The following is a 16,494-nucleotide window of genomic DNA, read 5'->3' on the forward strand; positions in this document are numbered from 1 at the left end:
AGTTTGGGTGAAGAATCTCGACAGTTTTTACAGTCACACAGTCAACTGATATCCAGTCACACAGTCAACTGATATCCAGTCAGACAATCAACTGAAATCAGCTTCACACATTGTACCCAATCGAAACCAGGCCTTTGCTGTGACGAGTGAATGCCTTAAACAGTAAGCCACCCTACCACCCCAAGATGATTCGGACATACAAAACTTGATCACAACAATTGCAATGCAAGCAAAAGAGGAAAACATTCTCTGAATGAAAAGGTTGATGTCTACCTTGAAGTTAGTCTTGCCCTGCATGTTGGGTGCCGAGATCTCTTGGTGGATGACGGACATGTTGCGAGCAAACGTAGCAAGTCCCCCTTGTAGGTTGTCCCCGATGGTGCTGTCATCAGAAACACATGTTTATTGAAATCGCAAATGTATAATGACATCAGTTATTGACCACAGCATTTTCTGTTGATGTGTACCCGAACAGTTGTGAGACATGAAGGACTTTACTCACTAAATTGAGTACTGACTAAATTCAAGTTGTTTTTTTTAAATAAGAAAGACAATATAAAACAATGGATGCAAAATTTATGTTGCCATGGAGAATGCCTCATTTTTTATCAAATTAGGGAGTTTACTTATCAAGGGGGGTAGAATAGGTCTTCAGCAACCCATGCTTGCCGTAAAAGGTGACTATGCTTGTTGTAAGAAGACTAACGGAATTGGGTGGTCAGGCTCGCTGACTTGGTTGATGCATGTCATCCTATTCCAATTGCGTAGATCGATGCTCATGTTGTCAATCACTGGATTGTCTGCTCCAGACTATGTTATTTACAGGCCACAGTCATATAGCTGGAATATTGCTGAGTGCGGCATTAAACAACAAACAAACAAAACAAACAAAATAAACAAAACAAACAAAACTTATCAAGGAAAGTATTCATACACAGTGATGAAAGTGTGGAAGATTTCAGGGTCTTAAATATTTGTCTTGTTCAAGATAGTTTCACTTCTTTCATGACGTTCATGCATTTGTGCTGCTTACAGGATACTGACTCTGAGAAGCACAGACCTTCATTTATGCTGCAATGCCGAGTGCCAGGCAGGGTAACAACAAGTTCCATCTTTTAACGTATCTGGGTTTGACAACCAGGGGACTGAACTACCAACCTTCCTCTTTCTGGGCCAACATGTTATCCACTAGGTCACAGAGACGTTCAGGTTTGGAAGAACTTTGAAGTTAGATTTATGCGTAAGATATACCAATAAGATACAGAAAACAACTCACAGCATTCCCAGTCTCTCCCTGTTGAAGCTGTCCACTAGGGTGAACACAGTACCCTGCTTCTCCTGTAACCATAGCAACAAAATCTGTGTTCAGGGACGAGGCTTCAAATCAGATAGAGTTATCTCCCCTTGACCATGTCCGGGGCCCACTTGCACAAAATGATCTTAGCGCTAAGACTATTGTAAGCCTATGTTAAAGTATGGTAGTTAAGATCATCTTAGCGCTAAGATCGCTTTGTGCAAGTGGGCCCAGGTTGTGTGTGTATTGTGTACAAGGTTTCACTAAAGTAATCTTTCACAACATGTATCATAAGGTACAGACTGAAACACTTTTATCAAATGAATGAATTATTTTGTGTCTACTGTGTGAAAACAAAGACTTGGAGAGAGATATTGGTGTTTACTTTGTTTTCCTCTGCTGAGTATATTGAAGAATTGACTCCTAATCTTTTTGCATTTATGGAAGTATAAATGTAAAAAATTGGTGTGCACAATGTGTAAATCCGCGTATACCTCAATAAATGCGGGAATATTGAAGTCAATTCATAAACAGACAAAGAAGAGAAAAACAAAGTAAACGCTAATATCTTTCTCCAAGTCTTTGTTTTCACACAGCAGACAAAACAGTTCACAGAATGCTTATATAAGCATTGATACAAAAACCTGTAGAGAACTGTATGAAACCTGGGACATGAATCAGCACAATAATAAACATCATATCTTAGTTCTTGTGATCTCTAAACAAAGAGGACATCCCATTACAGAGTCACGTCAGAACGACTTTTCGTCCGACCAATCAAAGCGTCGCTTACCGGATGATGAAAGTGACAGTCGGAATGTGTTTTCTAATCATGCAACCTCATAAACATTAACACAGGGTATTCCAAACAACAGTTATGGCCCCTACGACTAATTCCATCAAAATTATCGTCTGTCTCTCGCTTCCGTGGGATAGACATTTTAACACAACCATATATTAGACATTCCGGAATGTTCGTTTGTTCAGTTTTCAAAATTTTAATTGAGAACTGTGTCAACATATTTTTCAAGCATAGTCTGAAGGGAAGTCGCCAGGTTGAAATAAGTGCCGTAAAGCTCGAGAAAGCTGCTTTCTAATTGGCTGATATCGACTTCTTGTTAGTTCTTTCAGTGGTCGGTCAAAGTTCGCGAAGGGTCGTTCTGACGTGACCCATAAAGCGATGTCCTCAGATCTTTGTTTAGCAGCAACGAGAACTTAGATCTGATTTTAATGAGATTGTAAACATTATGAAAATCATTTATGCAGTATGGTATTTAATTGCAAAGATATTCAATTGTTATATATATTCGTAGACTGATAAGATTTTTCTTACAATGAAGTAAGTCGGCATACCTTGATGTCATATCCTATGCCATGTGCCCGACACATCTGGAAGAACACGCTATAATGGACGACGGCCAGGTTTGTGTGGAGCAGATGTGTACTCATCACGGCATAGCGAGTGGAACTGGGAGAGTCCTGCACAGAAATACAACGTGGTGAAATCCTGTCATCAGAGTCATATCTAGCAGTTGTAGTCCAGATATACAACAACAGCTACAACCAATACCAAAGTAAAGGAGTATTGAAGGGAATGAAAATGCATGGTTTTGGATGTCACTGTGTCTCTCGAAATTCAGCTCAGAGAACAAACAGAAAGGCAAGTTATCTCCAGAGCATTCATACATCTGGTACATGGTTAGATTGCATCGTGCATATGGGTCCTGAGTAACAGTTTTTCAAATATCGTAGTTGCTACTAGGGCTGGGATGGGTAATTTGGGTAATGGGGGTGGATGGGTTCTGAGCAGGACCTGGGTACCACAGGACTACCCAGGCCCGTGGTTAGTCATGTGGTATATTGTTTAATGGCAAAACTTATCTAGAACTCTATGCTTACACTACAAGTCACAAATGTTCGCATTTCTTTGTGACAATGCATGCATTCCTTCTGACTTCCATATGTTTGAATAAAGATGAAACTTCCATCAATTTCAGTGTATGCATAACCAGGTCGTTTTATACGTGTATCTTAATACATTTTGCCAGGGCTATGGTCAAATCGGACAGTTTGTACCTATCTCTTGAGACCTACAGCAGGTACCCGGGTAGGGTCGGGTAATAGTGGGTGGGTACCCGGGAAGTAAATTTGGACTTGTCCCAGCCCTAGTTGCTATGTACTTAAAAGGATTATCATTTTGACAACAGAAATTACTGAAAAAAACAATGAATTTACATAATGTTGGTAAAACTTTTATAGTCATGTAGAAAATGTAGAACCTAGAATAAGATGGTCAGCAATGATACATGTATGTATAACAATATTGAGTCAAAGTGAGTGAGTGAATATTGTTGCTGGGATACGAATACATGCATCAACCAAGTCAGCAAGCCTGACCACCCAATCCTGTTAGTCACTCTTACAACAAGCATAGTTGCCTCTTTTGACAAGCATAGGCTGCTGAAGACCTATTCTACCCCGGATCTTCACAGGTCAAATCGAATGGAATGGTGAGCATAATACATATGTTTTATTCTTACACAAATAATCAATGTTTTAGACTTATTTTCACACAATCAAGAAACTTAAGAAGCATATGAATGCAATGTTTGAGTGAATCTCTTCACTTATAATATAGTGCCAAATGATTTGCCGCCATGTTTGTCTACAAAAACACCCACACATCAGGAAACACCCAATCTAAACTTATTTGATCAAGAAGACATTGATTATGGGGCTTAAAAGTAGTTCCCGCCAGGCAATTTCGTTTGCATATTTATCGGAGAGTGATACCAAGTTTATGGGAATGGTTTGTTGCATCGATAACACTATACATTGTATGACAAATGTATGTATAAGCAGACCCGTGAAGATCCGGGTAGAATAGGTCTTCAGCAACCAATGCTTGCTGTAAAAGGCAACTAACGGGATCGGGTGGTCAGGCTTGCTGACTTGGTTGATGCATGTCGTATCCCAATTGCATGGATTGATGTTCATGATGTCAGTTACTGGATTGTTTGGTCCAGACTCAACTATTTACAGACCGCCGTCATATAGCTGGAATATTGCTGAGTTCAGTGTTAAACAAACAAACAAACTGAATGTACTTACCTCCTCCTGCCCGTGCAGTCTCCGGCGTTTGGGTTTCTTGTCTGTCTTGCTTGGTGAGACGTTGAGTGTGTGTGTGTCGGTGTCGAGGGAGCCGGCAGTGACGTAGCACACCAGCTGGAACATGGCGAGGGTGTCGCTGTATCGGAGACTCAAGTCCAGGGCCCACAGCCTCTGTTCCATCTGAACCCACAGGACAAGGGACACATCAGTGTTTCACAGACACTACATTGATCATCAAATGAACAAAAGACCCATCTGTTAATCCTGTCAGCTCTTCACTATGGTAGGTCTTTGAAAGGCATTTAGAAGTGATACATATAAGGAAGAGAATATATGGATGTCAACTTTTTTATTATGAGGAACACAATGTTTCGGAGAATATGTTTACTCCTTCATCAGGTGAATGAATGCCATGAGGCAGAGAAGTGCTAATAACACCCACCGCCTATCAGCCCTAATCACCCTTCAGCGCCAATCATCTGTTGGCTTCCCTTGTTAGTTTCTACACTTTGTTATTTTCCACCTTTTGTTATCTTATTAATATTGTTGTCCTTACATGTACATTTATATATTCTCTGCCTCATGGCATTCATTCACCTGATGAAGGAGTAAGCATATACTCCAAAACGATGTGTTCCTCACAATAGGTTAGGTGAAATTGGGTTTAACGTCGCGTCCAAGATTATTGCACTTATATAGCGATGTGCATGCATGTGTGTGTGTTTGTGTGTGCGGCTGCTTGTACTAGTCTGGACTGATGCCGATTTATAGTGTTAGCCTCCTGAGATACCATGTCGCAGTTTAACATGAAAACCCCACTCAGACACAGTATACTGACTTCGAGCCGACCAGTCCTTGTTTTAGCCCCTTAATGATGAGGGCCAGACAGGGTAACAACAAGTACCATCTTTTAACGTCTATTGGTCTGACGCGGCCGGGGATCGAACACCGGACCTTCCGCACTCCGGGCGTTCCTCACAATAAGGAAGTTGACATCCATATATTCTCTTCCTTATGTTCATTATGTTGTTTTGAGGAAAATTATCATGCTGGTGCCATGATGATACGTACATGCAGACAGAATCATCTGCTCTTGACCTTGCTTGTCTAGTGATTTCACCAGGGAGATGTGTTTACAACATTCATGGTTCTGAATATGGCCTACTTGATAACTGATTTACTGAATGAGTTGTTTTATGATTGCTGGAAGAAATTGTGGACTTGAAGAAACTGATGTCCAAGTTTACTTGTCATTGTTAAGTTGAATGTTCAATGACATGCTAGGACAAAAACATATTCCTTGTTCTTCATATTCCTGTTCATAACTACAAATCCTGAACATCAATGATCCTTGTACTTCAATCAGCAGCATGAAAACCATCCTATTCACATTACACTCGTAAATATTCCTCCCCTTGACGTAACGTTACACCGATGCACAGTGAAACCCTGTTAAACTGGACAGTCATTTCCAGTGAAATAATCTGGATAATCAATTATCGATTTACTGAATCAAGGTTGAGGATAATGTCCTTTAATTAGGTACCGTATATGACCGCGTATAAGCCGAATTTTGAGGATCAGAAAAAAGATTCTGTAGAAAGGGGTCGGCTTATCCACGGGATACACTTTCATGATAGTATTTTCACAAGACTCACAAAATGGCGCTTGGTTGTTGATGGCAACATATAACGATCATTATGAGATTAAAAAACCCCATGAGAAACAGCTTCCCACATTATGAAAGTGGATGACTGGTTTGTTAAATCTTTATTAGAAATAATAATGACTTTTTCAATATAATTACAACGTTTTTCATCTTATATTTTTGAATATCTGCGAGTACCGGCACATGTCTTTCAGTCCGCAGTGTTTTTTGTCTTTCAATTCCTGATTCGGCTTATCTGCGGGTCATATCATTTTCTTTCGTATTTCAATGGTCAAATTAACACCTCGGCTTATCTACGGGGTCGGCTTATCCGCGGTCATATACGGTATTGTGTTCTTCAAAAAGATGGTCCAAAGGAGCAGTTTCTGGCAAAAATGTAGTCTGGTTAAACAACCTTCACTATATATGGACTCTGACTGAGATAATTAACCAGATCCTGCTCTAACACTGGAGCATGTCTGAAGAAGGAGCACCTGAAAACTCTCCAACCAGATAAAAAATGCAGAAAGAAAAATTAGTTTCAAAAAGTGCTGGTAAGACCGCAAACTGAATGGGTAAGTAAATGGTCAAGCAATGCCTAAAGTTGGTTGTTTGTAAGAATTCTAAAAAATTGAGAATATAGGCAGAGATTCAAAACATTTAACCTACCGTCTTTCCATCAATAAATGTGACAAAATCTATGGTGTAATATCCCACAATGCCCCTGGACTTGCATGCCTCGGCCACTTTGTAACATGCCGTGTTGAGAGTGTCGGGCTCAATGGAAGACTGAGGGAGGGACAGGCCCCAGCAGGAGAAGGGCGTCTCCGCGTGGATCTGATCTCCGCACGTGAGAATGTTGATGACGCCGCTGGGCTCAATCATCATGTCGACCGTGACACACGTGATGCTCTCAGAAGGTGGACATGCTTCAATCACGCCACCTGGTGATAACAAGGAGGATCTTCTCATTAGCTTGTCAGTGAGCAGGCTGACCTTACATTTGTAAACTAACCAAGTCCAAAATGATAAAAGAAACTTTGATGACATCTGTGATGCTTTTGTGATAAATATTTTATTCTTTACAATAAAACATGTAGAACCTGACCAAAGCCATTGCGGGATGAAAAGACTGAATTATTGTACCTTGACTTAAAAATGCTTCCAGAAATGTGTCCCATGTTTTGTAGATGTCAGTGTTGATGGGTGTCCCATGCTCAGAGAGGACATCTGGGATCTCAGCATGGATCTTGATGTAAGCAGCTTCCTGATACATAGAAACAGACGTGGGAGACGATCATTGACAGACAAATACAGACGTGGGAGACAAACACTGACAGACAAATACAGACGTGGGAGACAAACACGGACAGGCTTAAACAGACGTGGGAGACGAACACTGACAGACAAAAACAGATGTGGGAGACAAACATTGACAGACAAAAACAGACGTGGGAGACAAACACTGACAGACAAAAACAGACGTGTGTGACGATCATTGACAGACAAAAACAGAAGTGTGTGACGATCATTGACAGACAAAAACAGATGTGGGAGACGATCATTGACAGACAAAAACAGACGTTGGAGACGAACATTGACAGACAAAAACAGATGTGGGAGACGATAATAGACAGACAAAAACAGACATGGGAAACGATCATTGACAGACAAAAACAGACGTGTGTGACGATCATTGACAGACAAAAACAGACGTGTGTGACGATCATTGACAGACAAAAACAGACGTGGGAGAAGAACACTGACAGACAAAAACAGACGTGTGTGACGAACATTGACAGACAAAAACAGACATGTGAGACGAACATTGACAGACAAAAACAGACGTGATAGATGAACATTGACAGACAAAAACAGACATGATAGACGAACATTGACAGACAAAAACAGACGTGGGAGAAGAACATTGACAGACAAAAACAGACGTGTGTGACGAACATTGACAGACAAAAACAGACATGTGAGACGAACATTGACAGACAAAAAACAGACATGTGAGACGAACATTGACAGACAAAAACAGACATGTGAGACGAACATTGACAGACAAAAACAGATGTGTGAGACAAACACTGACAGACAAAAACAGATGTGTGAGACGAACATTGACAGACAAAAACAGACGTGGGAGACAAACACTGACAGACAAAAACAGATGTGTGAGACGAACACTGACAGACAAAAACAGACGTGGGAGACAAACACTGACAGACAAAAACAGACGTGGGAGACAAACACTGACAGACAAAAACAGACGTGGGAGACGAACATTGACAGACAAAACAGACGTGGGAGACAAACACTGACAGACAAAAACAGACGTGTGAGAGGAACATTGACAGACAAAAACAGACATGTGAGACGAACACTGACAGACAAAAACAGACATGTGAGACGAACATTGACAGACAAAAATTATGCACTACAGCCTGTAAATAACAGAGTCTGGACTAGACATTCCAGTGATTGATATAATGAGCAATGATCCACAACGTCGGGGTACAATGACACGCAATCAACCCAGTCACTGAGTCTGACAAATCAACCCACTTGGTCATCTCTTACAACCAGCATAGGTTGCTGGGGACCAATTCCAACCTGGACTCTCCACGGGGTAAACAATAGGAAATGTAAGACGACATACCTCTGTGGACCCGGCAGAATCCAACAGTGATGTCTCACACAGACAATTGGTATACATGTATCTCCGATGATCCTGAACACTAGTTTCATCTGTTTGTGTCTGACAAAATTGTAATTTCCAAACCCACAAGTTACAAAGATAACTCCAGTGACAATCTCAGAACATATTATACTCACTGGTTGCCTGTACTTAAAGGGTCCGGAGCCGAGTAAACCTAATTGACAAAATACAAGACATGTTTTTGTACATAAATGACCCCTATATTCCCGTTGTCCGGCTTCTGACTGACCTGTGCCCACTTCTTGCTCCACTTTTCTCCATACCGGTGTGACTCCTTGAGAGCCCAGTTGTGGCACTTGAGGTAGCCGGCGATGTCACAGTAGGCAATACCACGGCCATCAAACTCATCATCTAGCTTGAACAGCCAGCGCTTGACTGTCAGGTTCTCTGTGACCAGCTGGGCAAGGCACTCGTGAAGCTGTGGGAACACACAAGCTGACATTCACCTGGCTTTACCTGGCTGTTAGCTTAATTAGATTTGGATCATTTTCCCTTTGAAGATGACAATTTGAGTTACGTATTTGACGTAATAAGCGCCGAGGGCGCTCTCAAAATTAGAAAAAGGGGCCTCTTATTAGAATAGAATTTTGGTGGAAAAAAGAGAGTTGAAAGATCGTAATTTCGTTGTTTATGCCTACAGCCTGAAATGATACAAAAGAAAAGTCTGTGCGTATTATACACGACAGATATATTTTTCAAGAATTTAATTGCCCATAATTAAGGGTGCATATAACACACGAGTGCGTATTATACACGAATAAATAAGTCTTGTGTACATTGTTCAATCGGAAGGGGTGCTAATTGGGATTGTTCACTTGCCAATATATTAACAACTATCGCCGTGGGCGCTTATTAGAGCTGGGCGCTTATTACGTCGAATACGGTACTTAGAATTGCCAGTCTTATTTACTATTTGATGTCTGAGAGTTTCTTTTGGGGACTACAGCATCAGACACCCATAAGAAATCCATCATTTCTATAAACACATTTAAAATACAAATCACTCATGTTTTATAGAAGTTTCTGTTTATACAGACAGAACAGGGTGTCACTTTTGAATGCAATGGTATCAGCAGACAATGGAGGACATTATGTTTCCATGACAACTGACCTAAGCTCCAGTTAAGTTAGTGACACACTTATCATTATTTTACAATGAACCTTTGTATGGATTGTCACTGCCTCATCCTATACCACACATCCACCTTGCTTCAAATAAAAAACTTAAATCATCCAAACAAGACGATATTGATGGCCTTAACAGTGAATGAAATACATTTGGCCATGCATACAGAGGCTACCTCCTCTAGTCCACCCACCTGACCGAGACTGTAGATATCGTACTCTCCGGGTGGGACGTCCACCCCAGCACTGTTGAAGATCCTCTTACTCCCTGATTTGGTTGAGTACAGGTGAGCTACATCTGGCTCTGGTGACAAGATCGGCACATCCAGGATGTCAGCCACGGCCAGGTCATCCTTGTGGGGGATCCCGGTCACGATGAACGCTTCACGGCCACGGATCAGGTTCTTGATCCTCTTCAGTGTCTCCGGGCTGTATCTGAGCAGCGTGGCAAGACACATCCGATGAGTCTGAAATGGAAGCCGTTCAGGTCAGACTCTCTAAGCTGCAGGGAGGACTTTTTGCAAGCTGTCTGTTTGCTGTTTAAGCACCCAGCAATATTCAAGCAATATGACGACAGCCTGTATATAATCGAGACAGACAATTCAGGGATTGATATTGTGAGCAATGATTCACTCCATCAGTGTACGATGACAGACAATCAACCAACTCCCCGAGCCTCATCTGAGTTGTGAAATATCAGATATCAGCAATTCTTCCTTGATAGATACAAAATGTAAACTAAACGGTGAACAGGCCCTGGCTTAGTCTGCCTCACAGTCCCTGAACCATATTATTTTCCCTCCAGCCCAGCCCCTTACTGTAATGCTTTAGCTCTAAACAAAGCAAGTCTAGATTTTCCACAGGTTCAGGCTCAATCTCCCATTACACTGGGGCTCCTAGAAAAACACCTAGTCTCTGAAATGAACATATCTTACAGAAAAAACCCAGTTGTTTAATTATCTAAATAAAAAAATAATAAAAAGGAGCCCAGAGATGCACGTCTTGTACTGCAGTGATCTAGACTTGCCAAACATTACAGACTTGTATGACAGACTATGAGGCTCCTTTTCAAGTTATTTGTTTCTATCAAAATCACATACAAAGACTAAGTGTTATTCCAGCCCTGGCTGTGAGGACTACAGTTACATGGCATGATGGATGTGGAGACAGGGTCTGCTGGGGGACTTACTGGGAAACTCTTGATGGCCTCGGGAACGATGATCTTGTACCTCTCTGCCATGTCACACTGGTCCTCGACCACACCACTGTCTACGGCCGACTTAAGCCCCAGCAGTTTGAAGTAGTACTGTAGCGTCTCATCACTCAGAGGCACGGGGGACACAAAGATTACATCAACATTGGGATCTGAAGCAGAGACAGCCTATATGTGAGATAATCTCTCACTACATCCCATAGCTTGCTAGGTGTGTTCCAGAGACCCCATGAACTGGCCTTGGGCAGACATTGGTTGAGTGAAGATGCAAGAAAGATATTGAATTAGCGAATGATAATCAATATTTCACCTACTTCAAATACGACTACCTATAGCCATATATGTAACACGTATTAATTTTTAATCAAACTAAAAACTGTCTAGATTGATACAATGTCACATGCTTGAAATTGGAAAAAAACATTCATTCTTTGTAGTTAGAATTACAAATGTCACTCAATGTATAATGTTATCATGTGGACTGGTTGATAACTATACCCCCCCCCCCCCCCCCCCCGTTTTTCAAACTAGGGGGATAAAAAGGAAAGGAGTAAAGGAGGTGCCTAGAAACCACATCTTCCCGAGGCAAGAGAGTTAACTGACTTTAAAACTCCAGTTTCCACCCTTGCTGAACTAGGCTGGAATTCCTGGGCTCGATCGTAGCGCCACCAGTGGCTATTACGAGTTATGTCCTTTCCATACCTCTCCTATTGACCAATCAGATTCCAGCTCTTGTATCACTTGCATTTGCTTCAAACAAAACGGTGGCGCCCAGTCAAGGCGATTTGGTCGATAATCAAGATCTATATTGTGATAAAACGAGTCTTACATCGCGAAGTGCATCAAATCACGTGAGCACCTTGATTAAAAACATGAAAAGATTTAGAAAATATCTGTTGACAACGAGTTAGCGGTGAACATGCTTTGCAAATCCTGCAGTCGACCGAAATCTGCATGACACTTTACGAACCGGATTTCGGTTTCGGTGCGCGATTTTGATTGGACTATGCATAGACTCGTTAGTCCAGCCAAAATGTAACACCATAATACCAGCCTAGTTCGGCAAGGGTGGAAACTGGACTTTTATAGTCAGTTAACTCACTTGCCTCGGGAAGATGAGAAACCAAGGCCAGTACCAGTTTTAATGGACATGAAGACAGACATACTTTCCATCAAAAAGATTTCAATGTTGAATTTCTGCCAACCCAAAATTAACGTTGGTTTGTAACTCGCATTCAAATTGGCTAATGATAATCAAGGGTGGGTAATTTTAGATCGCGAGAACCCTGGGAATGGATCCTGGGGTTTGGACTCTGTTTACCAAGCCCTGGAGATATAGAGGATGAGTAGGATGCAGTGAAGATGTACCAGTTGAAACGTGCCATGATCAGCTTAGCTGAAGGAACCTACGTAACAAGATGATGGACAACCATTGTCACAAAGTTTCACTATACATGTGTTAAGTGAATAGTTGACACTCTTTGTCTGTTGTATAAGATTTTTATTAGAAACAACTGTTTGTTTGTTTAATGCCGCACTTAGCAATATTCCAGCTATATCACAGTGGTCTGTAAATAATCTAGCCTAGACCAGAAAATCCAGTGACTGACATCATGAGCATTGAGCCATGCAATTGGGACACGATCAATTGCAATCAACGAAGTCACTAAGCCTGACCATTCGATCCATTTGCTTGCCTCTTACGACAAAACGTGGGGTTGCTGGGGACTTACATTCTTACCCTGGCTCCCCACCATTTAGAAACAACAGTACTGACAAATACCCACATCTGACTGCATCGGTTAGAAACAACAGTACTGACAAAGACCCACCTCTGACTCCCCATCGGTTAGAAACAACAGTACTGACAAAGACCCACCTCGGACTCCCCACCAGTTAGAAACAACAGTACTGACAAAGACCCACCTCTGACTCCCAACCGGTTAGAAACAACAGTACTGACAAAGACCCACCTCTGACTCCCCACCGGTTAGAAACAACAGTACTGACAAAGACCCACCTCTGACTCCCCACCGGTTAGAAGCAACAGTACTGACAAAGACCCACCTCTGACTCCCCATCGGTTAGAAGCAACAGTACTGACAAAGACCCACCTCTGACTCCCCATCGGTTAGAAACAACAGTACTGACAAAGACCCACCTCTGACTCCCCACCGGTTAGAAACAACAGTACTGACAAAGTCCCACCTCTGACTCCCCATCGGTTAGAAACAACAGTACTGACAAAGTCCCACCTCTGACTCCCCATCAGTTAGAAACAACAGTACTGACAAAGTCCCACCTCTGACTCCCCATCGGTTAGAAACAACAGTACTGACAAAGTCCCACCTCTGACTCCCCATCGGTTAGAAACAACAGTACTGACAAAGACCCACCTCTGACTCCCCACCGGTTAGAAACAACAGTACTGACAAAGACCCACCTCTGACTCCCCACCGGTTAGAAACAACAGTACTGACAAAGTCCCACCTCTGACTCCCCATCGGTTAGAAACAACAGTACTGACAAAGACCCACCTCTGACTGCCCACCGGTTAGAAACAACAGTACTGACGACGACCCACCTCTGACTCCCAACTGGTTAGAAACAACAGTACTGACGACGACCCACCTCTGACTCCCCATCGGTTAGAAGCAACAGTACTGACAAAGACCCACCTCTGACTCCCCATCGGTTAGAAGCAACAGTACTGACAAATACCCACCTCTGACTCCCCACCGGTTAGAAACAACAGTACTGACAAAGTCCTACCTCTGACTCCCCATCGGTTAGAAACAACAGTACTGACAAAGACCCACCTCTGACTCCCAACCGGTTAGAAACAACGGTACTGACAAAGACCCACCTCTGACTCCCCACCGGTTAGAAACATCAGTACTGACAAAGTCCTACCTCTGACTCCCCACCGGTTAGAAACAACAGTACTGACAAAGTCCTACCTCTGACTCCCCACCAGTTAGAAGCAACAGTACGGACGACGACCCACCTCTGATGTCACACAGCCTGGCCATCTGGGTGTTCTGGCGGATCCCAAATTCGTGTATACTGTCCCGGATACTCTGGATCAGTCCAAGAGATGGCAGATGGATGACCACACGCTTGGACATCTTGATCCGATCCCAGGATGAGGCAAATTTCTGAAGACCACAGCAGATTACCTTGTTACACTCTTTCTTCAAAAGATTTTATAGTTATTTCTACATACAATAACAATATCATATCCTGTTACAGATTTCAAGAAAAAATGTTTAAAAGACTTAACATTGTCAGGTAGTGTTCGACACGAACACTGATCCGCTGGTCGTAAGGACAACTAAAATTAGATAAAGGCTGGTCTTGTGTATACTTGTGTATACAAAGGAACCACAGCTTGTGCGACTTTTGAAATCACGTATAATCACGCAAAACCAGCAACTTAGGAACAACCCTGCATGGTACAGTGGTTACTTTCTTGGATGATTTCTCATTCTAATTGCACAAACCCTTTTTGGTCAGGACCATTGTGCCCAGAAGAGATTCAACAGGACCAGTAGATTTTTCAATATGGTTGTCCTTTGGACCACTGACATATTTGGTCAGTGTCAAACACTGGACAGGTGGATCTTTATTTAGTAATGAGATTGGTCTGGCCTGAAGGTTATCTTTGGGCCTTCTTGGTGTCTCCACTCACCTTTGACCTCATCTTGAAGCTCTCCAGCTGGTCTAGTCGGGTCTGTTTCAGCTGCTGCCGGACCTTCACCATCTTGATGTGCATGATCCAGGAGATTGCAATCACACCTGCAGCCCACTTGTGGCGCCGGTAGTCCAGGTACACGGATCTGTCCTTGTACCGGCGCCATGATGCCTGGATATGAGTGGCAGCCACCTGCTGGCCATTGTAACCAAGATAGCGACGACCCTGAAAAATATCTTCCCTCACAAATACTAACATCTTCAAAGGACATTTTTGGAAGCTATCGCTTCATTGGATCAATATTAGGACATTTTCTGTGAAAGTGTAAGCATTGCTATAAATTATCATCAATGAAGAAATGACACTGCTTTATTATCTGTATGTTCAGGATCATGTATGCCTGGCACTAGTGAGAAACAAGATACCACATTCATCATAATAAGTGCCCTGGGTGATGTTTACTATGCCATACACTTGTTAAATTTGTTTTCAGAGATGGAGCAGTAGTGAACAGACTTAGTTCAAACATTGATTTTGAGTTTACTCTTGATGCAGACCACTGAACTTCCTCAAGGTGCGAGAAAACCCCATTCATTGGTCGTTGAAACACACAAACTCGGGTATCGTGTTGACAGTTAAAACAAACATAACTAGGGCAAATCTATGATTTGAACCATGAGAAGCACATCCTGGCACTGCCAAGGGATGCAACTCTGCACAGCAGGTTACCCTCAATGCAAATGAAGATACAATTAGCCTGCTACATACTTCTCACACAGCTGAGAATTTCAGTTACTGCGTTTAAGCTACTACACACCGGCCTACGTATGATGGCCTCCACGTCCTCCCGGTTGACTATCACTGTCAGCAGGTCCTCCACAGTCGGGGGTCGCTCCAGCTCAAACTCCATGGACAGATCGGCCAGTCTGGGGATATAGAGTCACAGCCTACAACATTTTATCTTGCTGGACTGACAGTCCTATTGATGATATTGATGATTATGAGGTGAGTTGAAATGGGGTGTCATACTGCCTTTAAGAGTGCTGCATTAACATAGTGATGTGCATACATGTGTGTGTGTGAGGCTGCCTGCACTGATTCGGACTAATGCCAGTTTTATAGTGCTAGCCCACTAAGATACCATGCCACAATACCCCACTTAGACACAATATACTGACTCTGAGCCAGCCAGACTTGTTTCATCCCCTTGATGCTGAGCACCAGGCAAGGTAACAAGTACCATTTTTAAAAGTCTTTAGGTATGACGGGGCCGTCTGAGCAGACTCTATCCATATAGTCATGCTATTATGACAACAATGTTGTATGAGTGAGTGAGGGACTTGGGTTTAATGCTGCTTTGAAAAGTATTCCAGTTCTATCACAGCGTGAACGTTAGCTTGATGTGGGAAGAAAGCCCTAAGCAATAAAGGTCTCAGACCTTTACCAATTTGGTAAATCCCACGAGCACTGGTTTGGTGCTGACTGACCTAGAAACATAATTGGGGCAAACTGGGATTTGAACCCATGACCATAGATTTCTGGCATGCCCAAGGGAAGCAACTCTGCACAGCAAATTGCAGCGCCTTAGATGACCGAATTAGGGTTCACAGGGCTGAAATACAGAGCTGAAATTAACAAAAGCATGCCAGTCCAACAAAATCCTCGGGAACCGATGTGGTGCTGA

The 16,494-nt window shown here is 42.4% G+C and overlaps 1 protein-coding gene across 3 annotated transcripts in view; it reads right to left on the reverse strand.

Moving 5' to 3' along the window:
- LOC124142389 (IQ domain-containing protein H-like) overlaps window positions 1-16,494 on the reverse strand; it is a 44,073-nt gene that overhangs the window by 4,230 nt on the left and 23,349 nt on the right. For all 3 annotated transcript variants that reach the window (XM_048399629.1, XM_048399627.1, XM_048399624.1), the window contains 12 exons: window positions 15,628-15,736; window positions 14,808-15,035; window positions 14,124-14,274; window positions 11,093-11,268; window positions 10,098-10,370; window positions 9,008-9,196; window positions 7,200-7,320; window positions 6,723-6,997; window positions 4,406-4,585; window positions 2,648-2,773; window positions 1,277-1,338; window positions 274-382 (listed from right to left, as the gene is read on the reverse strand). In XM_048399629.1, the coding sequence (XP_048255586.1) occupies window positions 274-382; window positions 1,277-1,338; window positions 2,648-2,773; window positions 4,406-4,585; window positions 6,723-6,997; window positions 7,200-7,320; window positions 9,008-9,196; window positions 10,098-10,370; window positions 11,093-11,268; window positions 14,124-14,274; window positions 14,808-15,035; window positions 15,628-15,736 (1,999 nt within the window). The remainder of the gene's footprint in view (window positions 1-273; window positions 383-1,276; window positions 1,339-2,647; window positions 2,774-4,405; window positions 4,586-6,722; window positions 6,998-7,199; window positions 7,321-9,007; window positions 9,197-10,097; window positions 10,371-11,092; window positions 11,269-14,123; window positions 14,275-14,807; window positions 15,036-15,627; window positions 15,737-16,494) is intronic.

This window comes from Haliotis rufescens, unplaced genomic scaffold, assembly GCF_023055435.1.
Source record: "Haliotis rufescens isolate VD_foot unplaced genomic scaffold, xgHalRufe1.0.p SCAF_1, whole genome shotgun sequence".
Classification (NCBI taxonomy): Eukaryota; Metazoa; Mollusca; class Gastropoda; order Lepetellida; family Haliotidae; genus Haliotis; species Haliotis rufescens.